This window comes from Quercus suber, unplaced genomic scaffold, assembly GCF_002906115.3.
Source record: "Quercus suber isolate HL8 unplaced genomic scaffold, Cork oak 2.0 scaffold_110, whole genome shotgun sequence".
NCBI lineage: Eukaryota > Viridiplantae > Streptophyta > Magnoliopsida > Fagales > Fagaceae > Quercus > Quercus suber.
In genome coordinates, this window is record NW_027069575.1 from 1,279,912 (window position 1) to 1,297,946 (window position 18,035).

At 32.6% G+C, this 18,035-nt stretch overlaps 1 protein-coding gene across 1 annotated transcript; it reads right to left on the reverse strand.

Moving 5' to 3' along the window:
* Positions 1-173: 173 nt before the first annotated feature.
* On the reverse strand, positions 174-14,213 carry LOC112027022 (protein NRT1/ PTR FAMILY 5.5). Its single transcript, XM_024059686.2, has 5 exons — positions 13,851-14,213; positions 13,040-13,190; positions 12,664-12,896; positions 1,631-2,133; positions 174-1,469 (listed from the first exon to the last, which is right to left on the reverse strand). Exons 2-5 carry the CDS (start codon positions 13,137-13,139, stop codon positions 272-274), a joined length of 2,034 nt encoding a protein of 677 aa, XP_023915454.1. The 5' UTR covers positions 13,140-13,190; positions 13,851-14,213; the 3' UTR covers positions 174-271.
* Positions 14,214-18,035: the final 3,822 nt, after the last annotated feature.

The window sequence follows — 18,035 nt, forward strand, 5'->3', positions numbered from 1 at the left end:
CTTATCTTCTTCTATTAATCTATATGCCTCTGCTATTGCAGCCTATAACAAGAACATCTTGGCCCAATATCTGATTTTGGGGATAATTAGATACTTCTTTAAATAAAGCCAATTCTCAAAAAAAAAAAAAAATGCTAATAAGTAATATAAGATGGAAATAACCAAAAAAAATGGAGTACTGATAGATAAGATTTCCAACCTATTTATTAAATTCAATTACAAGGTACAAACATTTTAAAAATGTTGTTGCTTAATTTTTAAACCGTGGAACTTAGTTCCTAGGCTCATCATCATAGAATACCTCCTCAGCTTCAGTGGATGCGTGGGACTGCAAAGGGAGTCTCTCCATAGATTCAGCATAGTGTACATCCGGGGAAGATTGCATACCAACCATTTCAACATTTGCTAAGCGGGAGTAGAGGTGGCGAGTGGAGGCCATGACTGTGGACACCTTTGTCCATAAGAAAGAGGGGTTCCTAGTCGGCAGGGGTTTGGTATTGTCTTCAACACCATCTCCTTGGGGTATGTTTAAAATAGAGTGAGATGGATGGGGATGAGAGGAAAGGAGAGGAGAAGGTTGGACAGAATAATCATCCTCATTTAAAGGTGTGTTTTGAGCAGAGGAAGAAGCCGGCGACATTTCATCTTTCATCTCTCCTCCTTCCATTGAAACATTAGGGGCTAATTCTGCTTCCTTTGATAAATCTCTTATGTCGGCAAACTTGGAGTAAGATATTGAAGCGTACACATAAAAGCAAAGGAACACAGAGCTGAGTATTGCTAAAGTCAGAAAATACCTATCCAGATGACTGTCGTTTATGGTGCCCTTGAACCAACTTCTTACTAGATGGACACAAGGTATGCTGAAGAAATTTCCGAAACTTAATATACATCCAGTCAACAATTGCCCAGAATTCCACATCGATTTAGTGACGTGCTTAATGAAAAATTCCCCGAGCCCTTCTTCGACAAGTCCCTCCGTTAGTCCCAACAAAATAAATTGTGGAAGTAACCAGAGGATACTCATGGAGATAGTGTCAGATGGGTACTTAAGTCTCTTAATTTCTTTCAATCTGTGGACCTCCACCTGCCAAGCTGCAATGCAACACAATATAGAACAAATCATCCCAACACCAATTCTCACCAGTGTGACATTGGGATTTCTTGCTTTCTCTGACCAAAACAGACGCGGGATTATGAAGCGTAGAAAGGAATTGAGTACGAAGAAAGCAACTAGAGGAACCCTGACATTTTTTTCAGTAAACGAATTTTTCAAGTTGCTACTTTGTTCAATAAAGAAAGTATTTCCGGTAGCCTGGACCAAACTATAGGCTAAAAAGGTTGTCCACAAAGGTATCAATTTCAAAAAACACTTTACTTGGGTCACTTGTTCAACTGAGCAAAGATTCTCATCTTCCTGCGGACTGCTTGAAGTTCTTTTTACAGTCACAGCAGCTTTGTCTAACCACCTGCGTCAGCATAATTACCCCATGAATTCCCCACATCATATGTATGGATTCTATGGAACACCACATCAGTTTAAAAAACATAATTTTAGTTAAAATTGTAAAATGTGTTTTGAAAACACATACGTACGAAGTGTGTGCAACGCCGAGAGAAAGAGACCAACCTGAACCAAAAATTTGTTGGCAATATTTGACTATTTTTCTCTTCGTACAACTTTAGATTTGGTACAGTTTTCCAAGATAACTGAGTTGGTGTACCAGGGTAGGCGAGATAACGTTTGGATATAGCTGCCTTGAAGACTTTGAAAATAACATGGGAGTTCCTATTGTGTCTTTCGGGACAGTAAAATTTGAATCCGCATAAGAACAATAAAAGAGATGTTCCCATCATCACACTGGAAGCTAAGAAGGTTCTTTCCCATGTTACGTTTGAAAGCCAAAAGGCAGCAATGGCAGATCCAGAAATCGAGGCAATACACCACCAGACATTTGTACGACCCTCTATTTGGGCTTCAATTTCGTTGGAATTTTCTTTTTCTCTCCCAATCAACTGTTCAGAAAGAAATTCTTTTAGGATTGAATCTAGGCCATATTTACCTAGTGCTAGAGCCAACCCTGCAACATAAGTAGGTCCACTTTGAGAATTACACCATAACAGCATCAATCCCTGCAACAAGAAAGACAAGTTGATATGTAGATTTTTTTGAAACTTCTTATATTATCGTTAATATTTTTCAAAACATTAAAAAAATGTCTATCATCAAGGTGCTCCACATTTAAGGTCTGATAGAACAACCTTAGTCACCACATTTTCCTCTCTCTCTCTCTCTCTCTCCTAAGATGTATCGAACATGTAATATGATAGGCAAAAAATGTATTGACTCCTTGTGATAAATTAATCAATTAATTTAGTCAAGTTAATTAATTAATTCAATTTTCATGCAAAATGCATTGTAGCACAAACAAATCACCAACTAAGTAAATATGTAGCGAAAAATAAAGTTGACACGGTAATTTGTTTACGAATGAAGAAAACCTCCAAGACAAAACCCTACCGAGTGATTTTAAAGTCACCACTCCCAAAAAGTCACTATTATCATAACAAGCGGTTACAAGTAAAGAAATCCTAGTAGTTTATACTAACTTACAGTTGAGCTCTTATCCCAATGCCCAATTGGACTTGTTCTGTAGTGACAATCTCTCATTTTCAATGCACAACTCCTAGTATGTGACTAACCGATCGATGCGCGGATACCAGTACGCGGCTTACTCATCAACTTGAGAAAGAAGTTGGCTGCAAAGTTCTTCAGTTCATCAACACGATAAAGATCACAAAGCTCCTTGGTCACAAAACCCAACAGCGTACAAATGTAGCAGCTTCTTCAAGAGAAAGATGAACTAGGGCAAATTTCAGCTTCGGCCACAATTTGCATGAAGAAAACTTTGCTTCACACTTGCGCAACATTTGAGGGCCCTTAAAATAATCCTTATATATGTTTAGGGTTGTGAGAAAAGAAAACCTAAACAAGACACGGATTAGAGTGAAATCAGAACTGAAAATTTGATTTTCATAAATCTCTATCGAGCAACTGTCGAGCATCAGGCTAAAACTGCATTTTAAATCTCGATAGATTCTATCGGTTGAGCTAGCTATCAAGCTTTAAAATCCAGTACTTCTTCACTTGTTTCTTGGACAGATTTGCATTGTTTTAACATTTGAACTTGAAACATTGTTCCTTGAAGTATTAAATACATCCTAAATCTACCAAATTACAAGTAAAGTGCATTTTGTGAAAAGATTATCCAATTTTATATTGACATATGTTCCTAACATGATTCACATATGTCCTAACATAATATGTCTCTCATATGAGATAGATACTTTGTTTGTGAGGTTCACCCTTATAGGAGAAAGGAGCCTTAGAGCATTCACATCAGTGAATATATAAATAGAAAAAGTGCCCAATTTTATATATTTAACTCCAAAATTCTTTCACATCAATTAAGCTAAAGTTGTGCAAAATTACTCAGTTGCTACAACTAGTAACCTTGTAAATATACAAGGTTACTTTAGCTTTCTATTCCAATATTTTAATATTTTTCTCACCTCTCTACTCTCATTAGATTCTCTCTCTCCCGCTTGTTTGCTCTCATAGATCCTGCTGCAACCCAACACCATCTATATCCAAACACAAATCTCATCCACCTAGCACCATCCAACCACCACCACCAAAACTTGTTACAACAACAGAAAATCAACCTAAAATACAACCGAAAATCAAACCTAATTAACCTAAATGTTATGATCCTTAACCATGTGTTTATAAGCTCTTTGGCACCCTCCTTTTGCAAACCGATTTTCAAGGATGAGTTGTACCCATGAGTTTGTAACATTTGGTATCAAAGCCAACCACCACGTCGAGTAATCGGATGTAGCTCATTGAGTATGTGATCAAATGAGTTGCAGCTTTGTGGTTGGATCTCAAATGGGCGACCTAGAGGCTAGATTAAAATAACTTATAGGCGAATGGAGTCGCCAAAAGAGAAAGGGCTACCATCGGGTCAGTGTCACTAGAGTGAGCCATCATAGACGTTGGCTGTGGAGCGTGGTGGTATGTTATGACCCTTAACCATGTGTTTATAAGCTTTTGGGCACCATTCCTTTGCAAGCTAGTTTTCAAGTGTGAGTTCTACACATGGATTTGTAACATTTGGTATTAGAACCAACCACCACGTCAAGTAATCGGATGTAGTTCATTGAGTAGGGGATCAAATGAGTTGCGGGTTTGTGGTTGGATCCCCAAAGGGGCGACCTAGAGACTAGATTAAAATAATTAATAGGTGAGTGGAGCCGCCAAAAGAGAAAAGGCTACCATTGGGTCAGTGTCGCTAGAGTAAGCTGTCGTGGACGTCGGCTGCAGAGCATGGTGGTATGTTATGATCTTTAACCACGTGTTTATAAGCTCTTGGGCACTCTCCCTTTGCAAGCCTGTTTTCAATGGTGAGTTCTACCAATGAGTTTGTAACATTATAACCCAAAATCAAAATCAAACCCAAATCCAGTGAAGAAAGTGAGCTTAGGGTTGAGAGGAGAGAGAAGATAATTAAACTTCTGATGTTAAACGAGAGAGAGAAAGAGAGGGAAAGAGAGATTTAAGATTACAAATAGCATTAAAAAGAATGAATATGAGTATTTAAATAAAATTAAAGGTAGAATAATTAATCTAATGTAGGTGTTTTGTAAAAATGGTTGTTTAAAATAGAAAAAGTAAGTTTTTATGCTTAAATAAACATAAAAATTTAAACAAACTGATGCAAATACTCTTACATATGCCCTCTCATCCTTATTTTAAAGGTATAACTCAAATATGCGTTACCATTCTATTGAGAAAGTCTATAGACATAAAAAATTTCACACCTAACTAATGTGGCAGCTTATTAGTAGTAGGTAAGAAAGTGATGTCAAATGTGGATCCTAGTAAAAACTAATAAAAATTTGTCAACTTAACTGTTATGGAAAAATGTTGTGAACTTTTGTGTTTGCAGCATTGTCCAAGGGTGCTGCAAGAGCTTGTAACACAAAAATTGAAAGTCCTTATAGCGACCATTATCCTTGTTTGGCTATAATGGTGTGCCATTTTGCTGGTAGTACTATGCATTATAGTTACATGTTCTCCAAACCATATCCCCTAGAAACTACAAATATGTAATGTCTACTAACATAATTAGAAAGAAATATATAAGAAACCATAATTGGGTTTTGAAGAATTTGAGTCCATTAACCCACGATGACCCACGACAAGTAGGTCAAGACCATGGTTTTAAAAACTGGAACGGTCAAAGAATTAGGAAAGGGTCTAGTTCCTAGATTTTCCCGGTTCTTGACTGGTTTTGACCAATTTTTTAGCAATTATTATGGTTTTTACCATACTGGTTCAATCGGTTAGGAGCACTTCCATATTCCCAGCAATCAGATCTAAATTTAGGACACAAACAACTATGAGCACTTCCATATTCCCGGAAAACACATAAACCAATTGTGACCAATGGTAACCCATGCTAACTCATAGAAATCACTCATACCAGACAATGACCCAAATTGCAACCTCCATACAGAGTCACCACCATTAATCGAGACCTACAGCTCCATCAACACTAGTTTGGGAGTTTCTTTATCAAGAAGTTGTCAGAATTTGAAAGAACATGGTTGAAGGAAAAACATAGGCCGCATAGCTTTTGCAATAGTTAAATTGAAGGATTTTAATTTTTTTAATTAAATGACATGTTGCTTAGTCACTACAGCAAGTCATGTTGTTACGTATATTTGTGTTGTAAGGCTGCAAGTTGTAGTTTTATTTTGTCCCATCACGTGTTCTGCTTATGCCTCACTAATACGTGCCTCACGTGTATAGGCCAAGGTGGTGAATGGAGTCTGTTAAGTTTGTTGCTACTATGCAACAGCTAACAAACAATGTTATTTAGCAGTTAAGATTAGTTTAGTTTCTCTGATTTTAGCTTATATAATAGATGCATTGTAATCTAGTTTAATCAATGAGAAAAATTAACAAATTCTCATCAATTCTCTCTCATTTCATATTGTATTAGATCACTATTAATCATGTTATGTTTTGAGTTTGTAATATTGGCAAACCATGACAAAAACTAAGTTTCATTGGTTTAGAATAGTCTACATTGAAGGCCAAGACAAAAAACAAGTTCGAGATGAAAAAAAATGAGTTACAATTTGCTTCGTTCGATTGGTACTCGATTGATCGAAAGTCATTCGATTGGTACTCAATCGATCGAAAGTCGCATATCAGCAAAAAATCAGCAAACATAAAAAGCCCAGAACTTGACCGTTTGAAGCCTAAATCGCAAGCCTTTTTTTTCCCCCCCAATATTTAAAGGACATTATAAGCTAACCTTAGAGAGGGTTTTCAGAGTTTTTTTAAAGAGATTAGAGTGCATCTTGTGCCTCTTTTGTAGATCTAGGATTTTGTACCTAAAAGCTCTCTAGTCTTCAATCGGTGTTATTCCTTGAAGAATCTCAAGATCCGGTGTTGTAGAAGTTGCTGCCTTCTCTATTCATCAAAGGTGCTGATGATCTAAACCTTCAAGGGTGGTCTTGGAGTCATAACCATGAGAATTTGCGGTTTTTATCACAAGTGTGGGTGCTTGTGTTGCAAAGGCCTAATAGAAAAGAAGTCTGTGGATTCTAAGCTTGCACGTAGTTGTGTCAGTAAGTTCTACATGTGGTAGCAATAGGATGTTAGTGGTCTAAGTCTTATTGTAAACTTCGATTCTCTATAGTGGATTTGTTTTTTACCTTAAGGATAGTTAGGTTAAATCCTCCCCAAGTTTTTTATCAGTTTGGTTTTCCTGGGTTATCATATTATTTTATTACTTTTCCGTTGCTTTACATGATATGATTGTTTTTTTTTAACCTAGATCTGAATAATAAACCTAAGTATTTACTTGGTTAATTAATTAGGTTAAATAATCTAGTTTACAGGGGTCTAAAAACATACAAATCAGTTTCGTTTCAAATTTTCAATGGCATTTACTTTTTCTTCATCTACTTCTTACTGATCATCATGTGTTCTGCTTGTGCCTCACTAATACATGTCTCACGTGTATTAGCCAAGGCGGTGAATGGAATCTGTTAAGTTTGATGCTACTATGCAACAACTAATGAACAATGTTATTTAGCAGTTAAGATTAGTTTAGTTTCTCTGATTTTGGCTAATATAACAGATGCATTGTAATCTAGTTTAATCAATCAGAAACATTAACAAATTCTCATCAATTCTCTCTCTCATTTCATATGGTGTCAAATCACTATTGATCAGTTTCGTTTCAAATTTTCAATGGCATTTACTTTTCCTTCATCTACTTCTTACTGATCATCAGTTATAATCAAGAAATATGATCCCTCGAATCCATTCTACATGGTTTAGGTCAATGCAAATAGCATTAATACACAAGAAAAATATTGGATTTAATTTTAGATGGTTCAATGTCACAATCACCTATTGATCTAGCGCCTTTGTTCAATACTTGGACAAGGTGTCATAGTATGGTCCTATCATGGATCTTGAATTCATTGTCTAAGCAAGAGAGAGCCAAGAATATTTACTTGAGGACCAACTTGTGGTATTATTATTAAGTCTTGTTTTTGTGTTGGCTTAATGCCATGCCAATTTGCATGTGATTCAATTCAACACATTGTATATTATTGGTGTTTTCTTTTTTGTAACCGGGTAGAAGGTTTGAACTTAAAGTGTTGTTGTTGAGAAGAGAATTTCGCTTCAGTGAAATTATGTGTTGCACCCACGAGATGGACACATGTTTGTTGATTTGAAATTCCACTGGGACCATTCCACCTGTTGTTTCAACCTTTGCCCATCATATATATACATCATTTCCCACAAAATAAACCCTAGAATTCCCATCTAACGTTGAGAGAAAACCTACCCATTTGGGAGAGCCAGACGCTTACCCATTCGCTCCTCTCTTTTCCTCTCAACATAGTCAAATCTATGAGAAGAGATCATTTCCGTCACAATCTACACTATTCCCAAGTGTTGAAAGTTGATTGGATTGCTAGAAATCATTGGAGCACACCCATATTCATCCAAGAAGATTTGGAATATGAAATTGGAGCTCAATTGTAGATTCTACAACAAGATGAAGAAAGGACTTAGAGTAGTCGGTTGCTGACTAGAGCTTAGAGGGCACAAGTATTAGAATAGCACTAGGCTTGGAGGGTTTTGTGTGTATCTTTTATTTTAGAGTCAATGTCGCGGAGAGGGTTTTTTTTTTTTTTTTTAACCAATTTTTTAGTTTTTCTCTTTAATAACACATTTGGTGATATCATGTAGTATTGTGCTCTTTATTTAGCTGCTATTGAGCTACTTCTATTGATTACCCATGCTTGCTATTGTTGTATTGTTAATTGGCTAATCATGTAAACAATTGGGCTAAAAATGGGTAGATTAGCTTAAAGTTGGAATTACTTGTAATTACAAGTTGTGGTCTAAATAATTACCATAATTAAAGTTTGGTAATCTCAATAGGTATCAAATCATGGTACACGATTTGTGGATTTATTTCCTAAGTGTGATCGATGACCCTCAATTTGCCATGGATAAAGCTTTGTGTGCTTCTTTGCATGTGTTGTGATGCTATTGAATCTATGTGTGATTATTCTCATGCTTGTAATGATGTTTTACATGATTCTATGGATAATTTTAAAAATTGTTGGTAACAAGCTCTTCATGAAAAATTCTAAGAAATTCCAAGAGACATTGAGCAATTTTGTTTGTTAAAACTTTAATTATAATACTTGATGAATCCAACGAGTTGGTTGAATTTTTTTTTTTTTTTTTAAATTGCTTGGAAATATTAAAAGTAATTGAATGTATTTAGATGGATTTGGATGCTAAACTTGATGTAACTAACAAGTCGGTTGATGAACTTAAGTGTGAAAATGACTCTCTTAAGGTACATGTCAAGCATTTGAAAGAAGGCATAGCTTAATCAAATGCTAAAACGGAAAAAGGTTCTTACGCCAAACTTGATGTTGAGCCTAATTTTGTGCCAAGTGTGTCCTCTAACTCTGAAGGCAAATTGGTATACATTTCTCCTCATAAGAGGAATCCTAAAGTGGAGATAAATGCTAATTTAGCTAGATTTGATAATGGCAAAAGGCTTATGGTGGAAGCTCATAAGTCGAAGCCCGTGTTTAGGTCTCATCTTAGGAAAATGGTTGGATCAAATTTTGTTCCCACTTAACACCATTGTGGTGTTATTAGTCATATTAGACCACATTGTTCTTTTGTTGAGACAAAAACAAAATCATGTTGCTAGATTAATTCCTAGAGGAAGCGCAAGGAAACATGCTAAACGTGGAGTTTCTAGAATTGTTGATATTCCTTCTATTGCATACCAAGGTCAACTTGTGAAGAAAATTTAGTCAATCTTAAGTTCTTTGAACCTTGGTAAGTTTGGTACCAAATCTTTGTCTTTGTGTAGACAATTCCCCACTCCTAATGTTTCTTCACCCCTAAGTTGAAGATTAAAGCTATTTGGGTGAAGAAAGACGCTCTAACTTGAGAGGTTTCTACTCCATCCTTGATCTAATTAATCTGATTTTTGTAGGACATATTTTGCATATTAGATTTTTTATTCACATGCAATATACATCCTTTTTATTTCGGAGTTATTTATCTTGTTTGTTGTTATATGATTAATGCTTTTCATTTGTTTTTGTGTGAGTTTTTAAAAATCTAAAAACACAACAATAAAAATAAAAATAAAAATCTAAAAATTTAACCTAAGTATGGTTGATCACATATTACTTGTGTTTGGCCTAGTACTTTTGTACTAATGGCATAGTGCATTGTCAAGCTAGTTATGATTAGCTAGTTATGATTTGTGAGTAGATCGAGTTCAATGTTCTAAGGATGTGATGTGTCCCAGTTGGTTTAATGGAATGGTAGTCTATTCGAGATGACTAATCTCCAAGAATGGGGAAAAGGAAAGGAAATTTTGGTTTAATTCTCTGTTGCCTCTTATTTGAAATTTTGGTTTAATTCTCTGTTGCCTCTTATTCATCATGATTCAACTTAAATACATACCAAATAACCATAACTAATAACAATGACAACTATTCTACCTTAGCCACAACTTTGGCTAAACTAGATAATAATTATAACACTTATCCTAGATAAAGATAACAATCTAATAACAAATGATAATAACAAAAGATAGCAGCAACCTAATCTCCCAGTTACAAACAACTGAATGAGTCCTTTATTAAACTAAACTCTTGGAGGCAGAGGCAATCTTCTTAGCAAATCCACGGTACTACTTAGTAGGTGAGTGTAATCCAAACACAAAGCTTTGGGACACAACAGGATGTGTGTGGAAATACTTGATCATAATTTTCATACTTTATTTACAACAAGCTTAGATTGTCTTCTACACATGCTTAAACTGATTTATATGTTTCTATTTCACATCTAAAATTATGTATTATTATAGACACCTCATTTTGCAACCTAAATTTAATCTCATATAAAGGGTAAAAGGGTAATTTCATACCTAGAGATATCATATTAATTCTATCCCATTGATCGTCAATTGTCCCTTATCAAAATGATGCTAATGTCTTAACGATCAAAACAACTGGTCACAGGCCTTAATCGGACCTCTGAATTGAAAGTTATCATTAAATCAAATTTCAATGGCTTAGATGAATCTTCATAAATTGAGTCTAATCATACTTGATAATGAACAAATAATTTTATTGGTCCCATGAAAACTGGCACGTGTCAAGCATTTGAAAATCTGTTGGGAAAAACATTGTTTGACTTTCACCTAACCCTTGGTCAACCGAAATGGTCAAAATAGCAAAGAATTCACTCTCTCGTTGTTCTAGCCTTTACCGGCTCTTGTAGTATCTCAATGGCTTGAATACTTATAAAAAGTACCAAGACTTGGGTTCGAGTTGTTCTAGCCTTTACCCATCCTTTATAAACCTCATTTCCCACAAATTAAACTCTAATTCTCATTTGAAAGTAGAGAGAAACCAATAAATTGTGAGAGCCAAACACTAACCATTTTTCTCTACTTTCTCCCTCTCACCATAGCCAAATTCTTGAGAGGAGATTAAATTCCTCACACCCATCATCACCAGAGTATTACCAGAGTGTTGTGAGGAATCATTGGAACCACCACAAAATCAGCCATAGAGGCTTGAAGATGCAATTGGAGCTCAATTGCATATCCAATTGCTAGAGTAGAGAAATGAGTAGAGGAATTGCTAGCAAAAGCTTAGAGTATTACAGAATTGCTTGGAGGGTTGTGTCATGTAATTTGTATTGCAACAATCTATTCTAGTGGATCGTTTAAGTGTTGGTGCCACAAAGAGGTTTTTCCGCTTGGTTCTCGCGTTTTCTCTTCGATAACACATTTAGTGTTATCTTGTGATATTGTGTTTTTAATTTTATGTGGGTTGCTCTTTATCAGGGACAGGCCTAGGATTTCGAGTTAAGGGGAGCCAGAGTAAAGTAAAAAAAAAAAAAATCATAAAATTTCAAATAAGTATCTATTTAGTATTAACAAACAATCAACAAAGAAAAATACACAAAATTTTTGTTTCATAATACATTATAATGCAATCATCTACTAATAAAGATAAAAACACAAAACTACATTGTTTCTTAATACATTAGAGCATTTGTATCAACTCATGCAAAAATTTCTACTTATTTTAGCATAATAACCTTTTTTTTTTTTTTAATTTTATATACTCACTATTATTTATTTTACACTACATTTCATCATAATACTACTTCCTTATCAATTTTTTATTATTATCTCAAATCATCTCTATCTTCCTCAATCAAAAATCACTGTCCTCAATCTAAATAATTTCTAAAACATTCATTTGCATAGCAGCAATAATTGTGTAAATTTTCTCAATCAATCCAAAATACACCCACATTAATCTATATATCATTGTACAAAAATACATTTGTGTTATTGTAATTGTGTAAATTTGCAAAAATACATTTGTGCTATAATAATTGTGTAAATTAGCTCAGTTACTATAGCACATATGTATTTTTGCACAATGATTCAAAGACTGATGTGGGTGCATTTGGGGATTGATTAGACAAATTTGGGGCTTTATGCTATTTTACATCTAATGCAAATACTATTATAATAAAATCAATGTAAAATTGTAGGGGGAGGGGACCTAAAATTTTAGAAAGCGGAGGCCCGACCAAATATAAAATGGTAAAAAACACACACACACACATATATAGATATATATAGGCCCCACCTAGTTCTGTCCCTGCTCTTTATATATGCTCTTTATGTTTATCCATGCTTATTAGTTATTTTGATGTTCAAGCACGCTATAATTGACTAATCACTTGAATTTGGTTTGAATTGTTTTTCATTTTATAAATAAATAAATAAAAGGTTGCCTTGAAAGTGATTAAGATGTAAATTAAAATTTGGGGTCTTAATCAATATCTAGGTTGGGTTAGGTATTTCTCAAAACCATTATGTATTTTTTGTTCCTTTCATTTTATGTAACCTACGTTCGAAAATTCCAATTTTTTTTTTGATAGTTTTATCAGCCAAAGGCTATTTATTACACAAGAAAAGAACGTGGAATTACCATAGTGTAGGCCAAAGCGCAGATGACAATCGTGTTGAAACATTTTAAATTGGAATCTGCAATATACGCAACAATAACTGCTGATACGGTTGATATGCCATCCTGAAGATTTACGATTGTTGCAGCTGTTGGCAAATAGTCCTCCTGGATGGAATGGTAGTCCATGTCCTGAAGGTAAACAATATACAACTCCACCACTGCCAAGTTGATCATGCTATGGCTCACAATCAATCCTGAAGTTCATTGAAGAAAACAATATTTTTTATATTTTATTTTTACAAAATAAAATAAAAAAAGAGAGAAAAGAATATACAAATCTATTCTCTGTCAACTCCAACATTAATGAAACTTTTACTGTATTTTCGGAAATTATTACCAAAGATGAATGGCACAGCCTTTGAGAAGAAGATATAATCGTGATACCATTTCTCGACTTTGCCGCGGATCCTTGAGAACCATTCACCAAACATTACCATTATGGGTGGGAATCAGAGATTCAGAGTACCGTAGGAATGAATGATTGAGTTCTTAAAAAAGCAAACACGTTTGGTTAGTGAAACTAAACATAAGTGAATAGGATAACATTTAACGCTAAAAAGTTAAATTATTATTTGTAGCACTACCATATAAAAAAATGTGTAACATTAATGGTGACATATGTAAAAATTTTTCCTACGCAGCTATAGGACACAGTCATAAATGATGGTGAACTGTAGGTCAATGCTAAAAGCAAATAATATTTTTCATTCACACATTTCATTAAAATAATATTTCTTTCTACCTTTTTTTTCTATTTCTTTTTTTCCTCTGCCGTTTGTTTTTTTTTTTTCTTCTTCGCATAACAAGGGATTTTATTGGATAAACATAACAGAGTTTGATAAACAGTACAAGAATACATTACAAGACGCAAATAACAACACAAGACATACACGAGACATCCGCCGTTTCACTCATTCTCTCTTTCTCAAAAACAAAACTCTCACCTCTCTCTCAATCTCTCGCCCATCATCCTCCTCATCAAACTCTCACCTCCAATTCATCCATCATCCTCACCGTTTCGGTCGGCATGAAGCTTGGTTTTTCTTTTTTTTTTCTTTTTCCTTCTTTCTTTCAGTGATGGAAAAGAGAGAGCGGACTGAGGGAGAGAAAGTGAAAGAACTTTTACAAAATGAAGACTATAGACTCACCTGTTTCTACTCTCTAAAAGTGCTGTTGCGTAGGCTTGTAAACTGAAGGAATGAAAAAGAAGAATGGTGTGAACTGGGAAGAAGGAAACAAATAATTGAAGAAGAAGAATGAAACAGGAGAGAGGAAGTATATTATATTATTATAGAGTGGGGATTTTTTTAAGGTCTTGTGGTGCATATTAAACAACGGAAAGTGAAGTATCTGCTAACTATACAAAAAGGGGCCATGCCTCTACAGTGTCATTTTGGTTTATTGTGCCACTTCCTTTCTTTTCTTTTCTTTTTTCATTTTGGTTTACTGAGCGACTTTCTTTCTTTTTTTTTTTTTTTTCTTAGTCTTCCATTTGCATTTTTTTTTATATATTGTTATACTGATATAATAAATTTTACAATATTTTTATAATTATTGATGTGTTAATTTCTTATATATTAAAATAAATATAAAATATAAAATCGTGACAAATCACAATTAAAAATAAAAATTTTGTAAAAATGTTGTGACACTTATTAGGTAAATGTGTAAAAATTACAATACTTTTGATTTTTTTCAATATGTACTTTTTTTTTTAGTCACCGATTTGTGCTCTTTTTTCTATCTACTAAATATATAAAAAGAGGCAATGCCTCTACCGTGCCCCTTTTGGTGTACTTAACCATTTTTTTCCCAAGTTTTGAACAGTTGTTACAGTGCCACTTTGGTTGGTTCAAGTGGCACTGTGGCTACTTCAAGTGGCACTGTGGCTACAGTAGCTACATCATTTTTTTTTTCAAGTCTTCCATTTGTATTTTTAAAAAATATATATTTATAAGAACTCGCATATATATTGTTATACTGATACAATAAATTTCACAATATTTTCACAATTATTAAAGTGTCAATTTCTTATAAGTCAAAATAAAATAATAAAATATGAAACTGTGACTAACAAAAACTAAAAATAAATATTTTGTGAAAATATTATGACATTTGTTGGGAGAATGTATAAAAACTATAGTACTTTTGGTTTGTTCAATATGTACTGTTCATTTGCTTTTTTTATTTAATTTTTTTTTTTTTTTCCAGTCATTGATTTGTCTTCTTTTATATATAATATATATAAAGAGTGAATAGGCTCATGAATAGTATTATGAACAATATTTTTAGTTTAGTGACTTGCCTTTTTCCTCATTTTTTTTTCCTTTAAATTCACCAACTTGGTTTGAACTTGTTTTTTTCTTTGAAACGATCTTTATATGTTTACTTTTTACTTGTAATGTTAGCTTACATTGTATACACACAAAAAGTAGAAAATATTATATACATTAAAAAAATTGTATAAATTTTGCAAATGTATACAACATTTACAAATTTTTATGTGTTCACAATACTTTCATAACAAATTAAATATGGTAAATTGTTATTGGTTCTAATTTAAACTTACTAACGAAACTACTTTTTTGTCTACCAATAACAACTTATAGTAACCTACTACTTATGATTTGTTGTGAAAATATCATGGATATAACATTTTTTTGTGTGAAAAATGTTAAGACATCTTGATGTTGTCATAATATTTTCAAAACTGTTGAGCTGTCAATTCTTTACAAGTTAAAATAAAATATAACAAAATTATAAAGGTATTATGAAAATGTTGTGTTATTCTATTGTGTTTTTAGGAATTTTTGTGGTTTAATTAATTTTGTTGAGCCAAAATTCACTGTTCCACATCCAATTTTCTTGGGTTGACTTTTATATATTTTTTTCTTTACACACTATTTTAAGTAAACACACATAGTTTTGTGCGCCAAAAAAAAAAAAAAAAAAAAAAAACAAACTTAGGAAAAAAAACATTTTTCATCATTTATGTTCAGGGTAGTTTACAATTCTTCCTTAAACTTTAAAATCAAGCAATTTTCCCTTAATATTTTGGAAAATAGCAAATATGTCATATTGTTATTCTCTTAGTTAAACCCTAATGAAAGCTTATGATTCTTAAAATATTTTATTGTGTAATGTCTAAATTACTTTTGCTAAATTTTAACATCCTAAAAATTTTCTTACTTATTTTGAGTTTTAAATGAAAAAAATTCTTAGAAAGTTAGAATGATGATATTCGATGACACAAGCCTTTTGTTTATCTTCTTTTTTCTTCTTCTTCTTCTTCTTCTTTCTTTCTTTCTTCTTCTTTTTTTTTTTGTTTTTTTTTTTTTTTAAATTCTTAGCAAAACTCAATTGTTTATTGTTGGAAGATGGTGATATTCGTTATCATTCTTAGAAGTTTTTAGAGAATAGATATATTGTCTTTAGCAAGTAGGTATTAAAAAAATATTATAGTTAAATAAATATTTATATGTTAAATAGCTACCCTAACTTTGTAGTTGATCAAAATTCTTAAATGAATGAGATTAACTTTTTATAACATAATTATCAAAATTCTTAAAATTAATGTCTCTTTTGATTAATGTAAATCTCTATATACTTTAAAAATCAAATGATTCATATCTTTGTTTTGTAATACAAATAAAATCTAAAATTGACCTTAATTACTACAGTGCTTTTTTTTTACGGCAAGCACGTACCTTGCACGTGCTGCCCTAACTAGTGATATTTTAACAGTGGATGAGATAAGACACGAGAGTGATGGTTGGCAAGTGAATTAAGAGAAAAAGAAAAGAAAAGAAAAATTATAATTTTTGTTGAGTTAATATTTTATATAATAAACTAGTTAAAGTCCGTGCGTTGTTTACTTAAAAAGATATATGTAAATAAATTAAAATATTTAAAATTGTATTAATAATTAGTTAGTCACATCATAAAACACATTAATGCTACAACATATAATTAATACATATATTTGAGTAACTTTTTATGAGCATGGTATGTAATATATAAATTTTACATATTCAAACATAAAATTATGATATACAATTAAAATAAATATTAAATTTGTTTTAAATAACTTGAAACTTTTGCTAATAGAATCTTAGATGAAGTAGAATTTTAAATTTCTTATAGTTTAGAAAAAAGATTGTTATTCATAGTAAATTATTGGTGAAAGAGTTTGATCTGCGTTAACTATCTGTTGTCACTATATTAATTAATAATTAATGACAATATGCATTTGGTAGTATAACCTATTACCAAAACACTTTAATTTTGAAAGGAAAAAAATTGAAAAGGAATGGGCATTTTGAGGAGATAAAACATGGCTTTTGAGGCTTATGAGCATTATTTTGACTTTCCTAATGCATAATGTAAACAAAGAAAGAATAAGTGTTAACCTTATGTGTGGAATAAAGTTGCTTGAGATGATTATATATGAGATCTTCACATGTTTTTTAACCAAATTGACAAACAAACTCTTCATAAGAGTGTCAATACATCGTAAAATAAATACAAAACTAAAACTCTAAACTCACAGTAAAAAAACTGAAATTTGTAAAACTTAAACTTTTTCAAGTGTGTGGATTGAAAATTTTAAAAGCAGATAAATTAACACTTAAATTAAAATTGATGCCAAAAAAAGTGTATTGACAAGATAAAAATTGTAGATAATTCATATAGTGATGAAGAGGAAAAAAAAAAGTTGATGTCAACAAATAAGCTAGTTATGATTTGTGAGTAGATCGAGTTCAATGTTCTAAGGATTTGTGTGGAAATACTTAATCGTAATTTTCATACTTTGTTTACTACAAGCTTAGATTGTCTTCTACACATGCTTAAACTAATTTATATGTTTATATTTCACATCTAAAATTATGTATTATTATAGACACCTTATTCTGCAACCTAGATTTTTAATCTCATATAAAGGGTAGAAGGGTAATTTCATACTTGGAGATATCATATTAATTATATCCATTTGATCTTCAATTGTCCCTTATCAAAATGATGTTAATGTCTTAACGATCAAAACAAACTGGTCACAAGCCTCAATCAGACATCCGGATTGAAAGTTATCATTATAAATCAAATTTCAATGGCTTAGATGCATCTTCATAAATTGAGTCTAATCATACTTGATAATGAACAAATAATTTTATTGGTCCCATGAAAACTGGCACATGTCAAGCATTTGAAAATCTATTGAGAAAAACTTTGTCTGCCTTTCACCTAACCCTTGGTCAACTTAAATGGTCAGAATAGAAAAAAAAAAAAAAATCACTCTCTTGTTTCTCTAGCCTTTACCCATCCTTTATAAACCT

Excerpts from the sequence above, each read along its gene's own strand:
- LOC112027022 (XM_024059686.2), bottom strand. The coding sequence starts at position 13,139 with ATGGTAATGTTTGGTGAATGGTTCTCAAGGATCCGCGGCAAAGTCGAG. Across the intron at positions 12,897-13,039 it reads GGCTGTGCCATTCATCTTTG|GATTGATTGTGAGCCATAGC; the intron begins GTAATAATTTCC and ends AATGAACTTCAG. Across the intron at positions 2,134-12,663 it reads GCGCTTTGGCCTACACTATG|GGATTGATGCTGTTATGGTG; the intron begins GTAATTCCACGT and ends TTCTTGTTGCAG.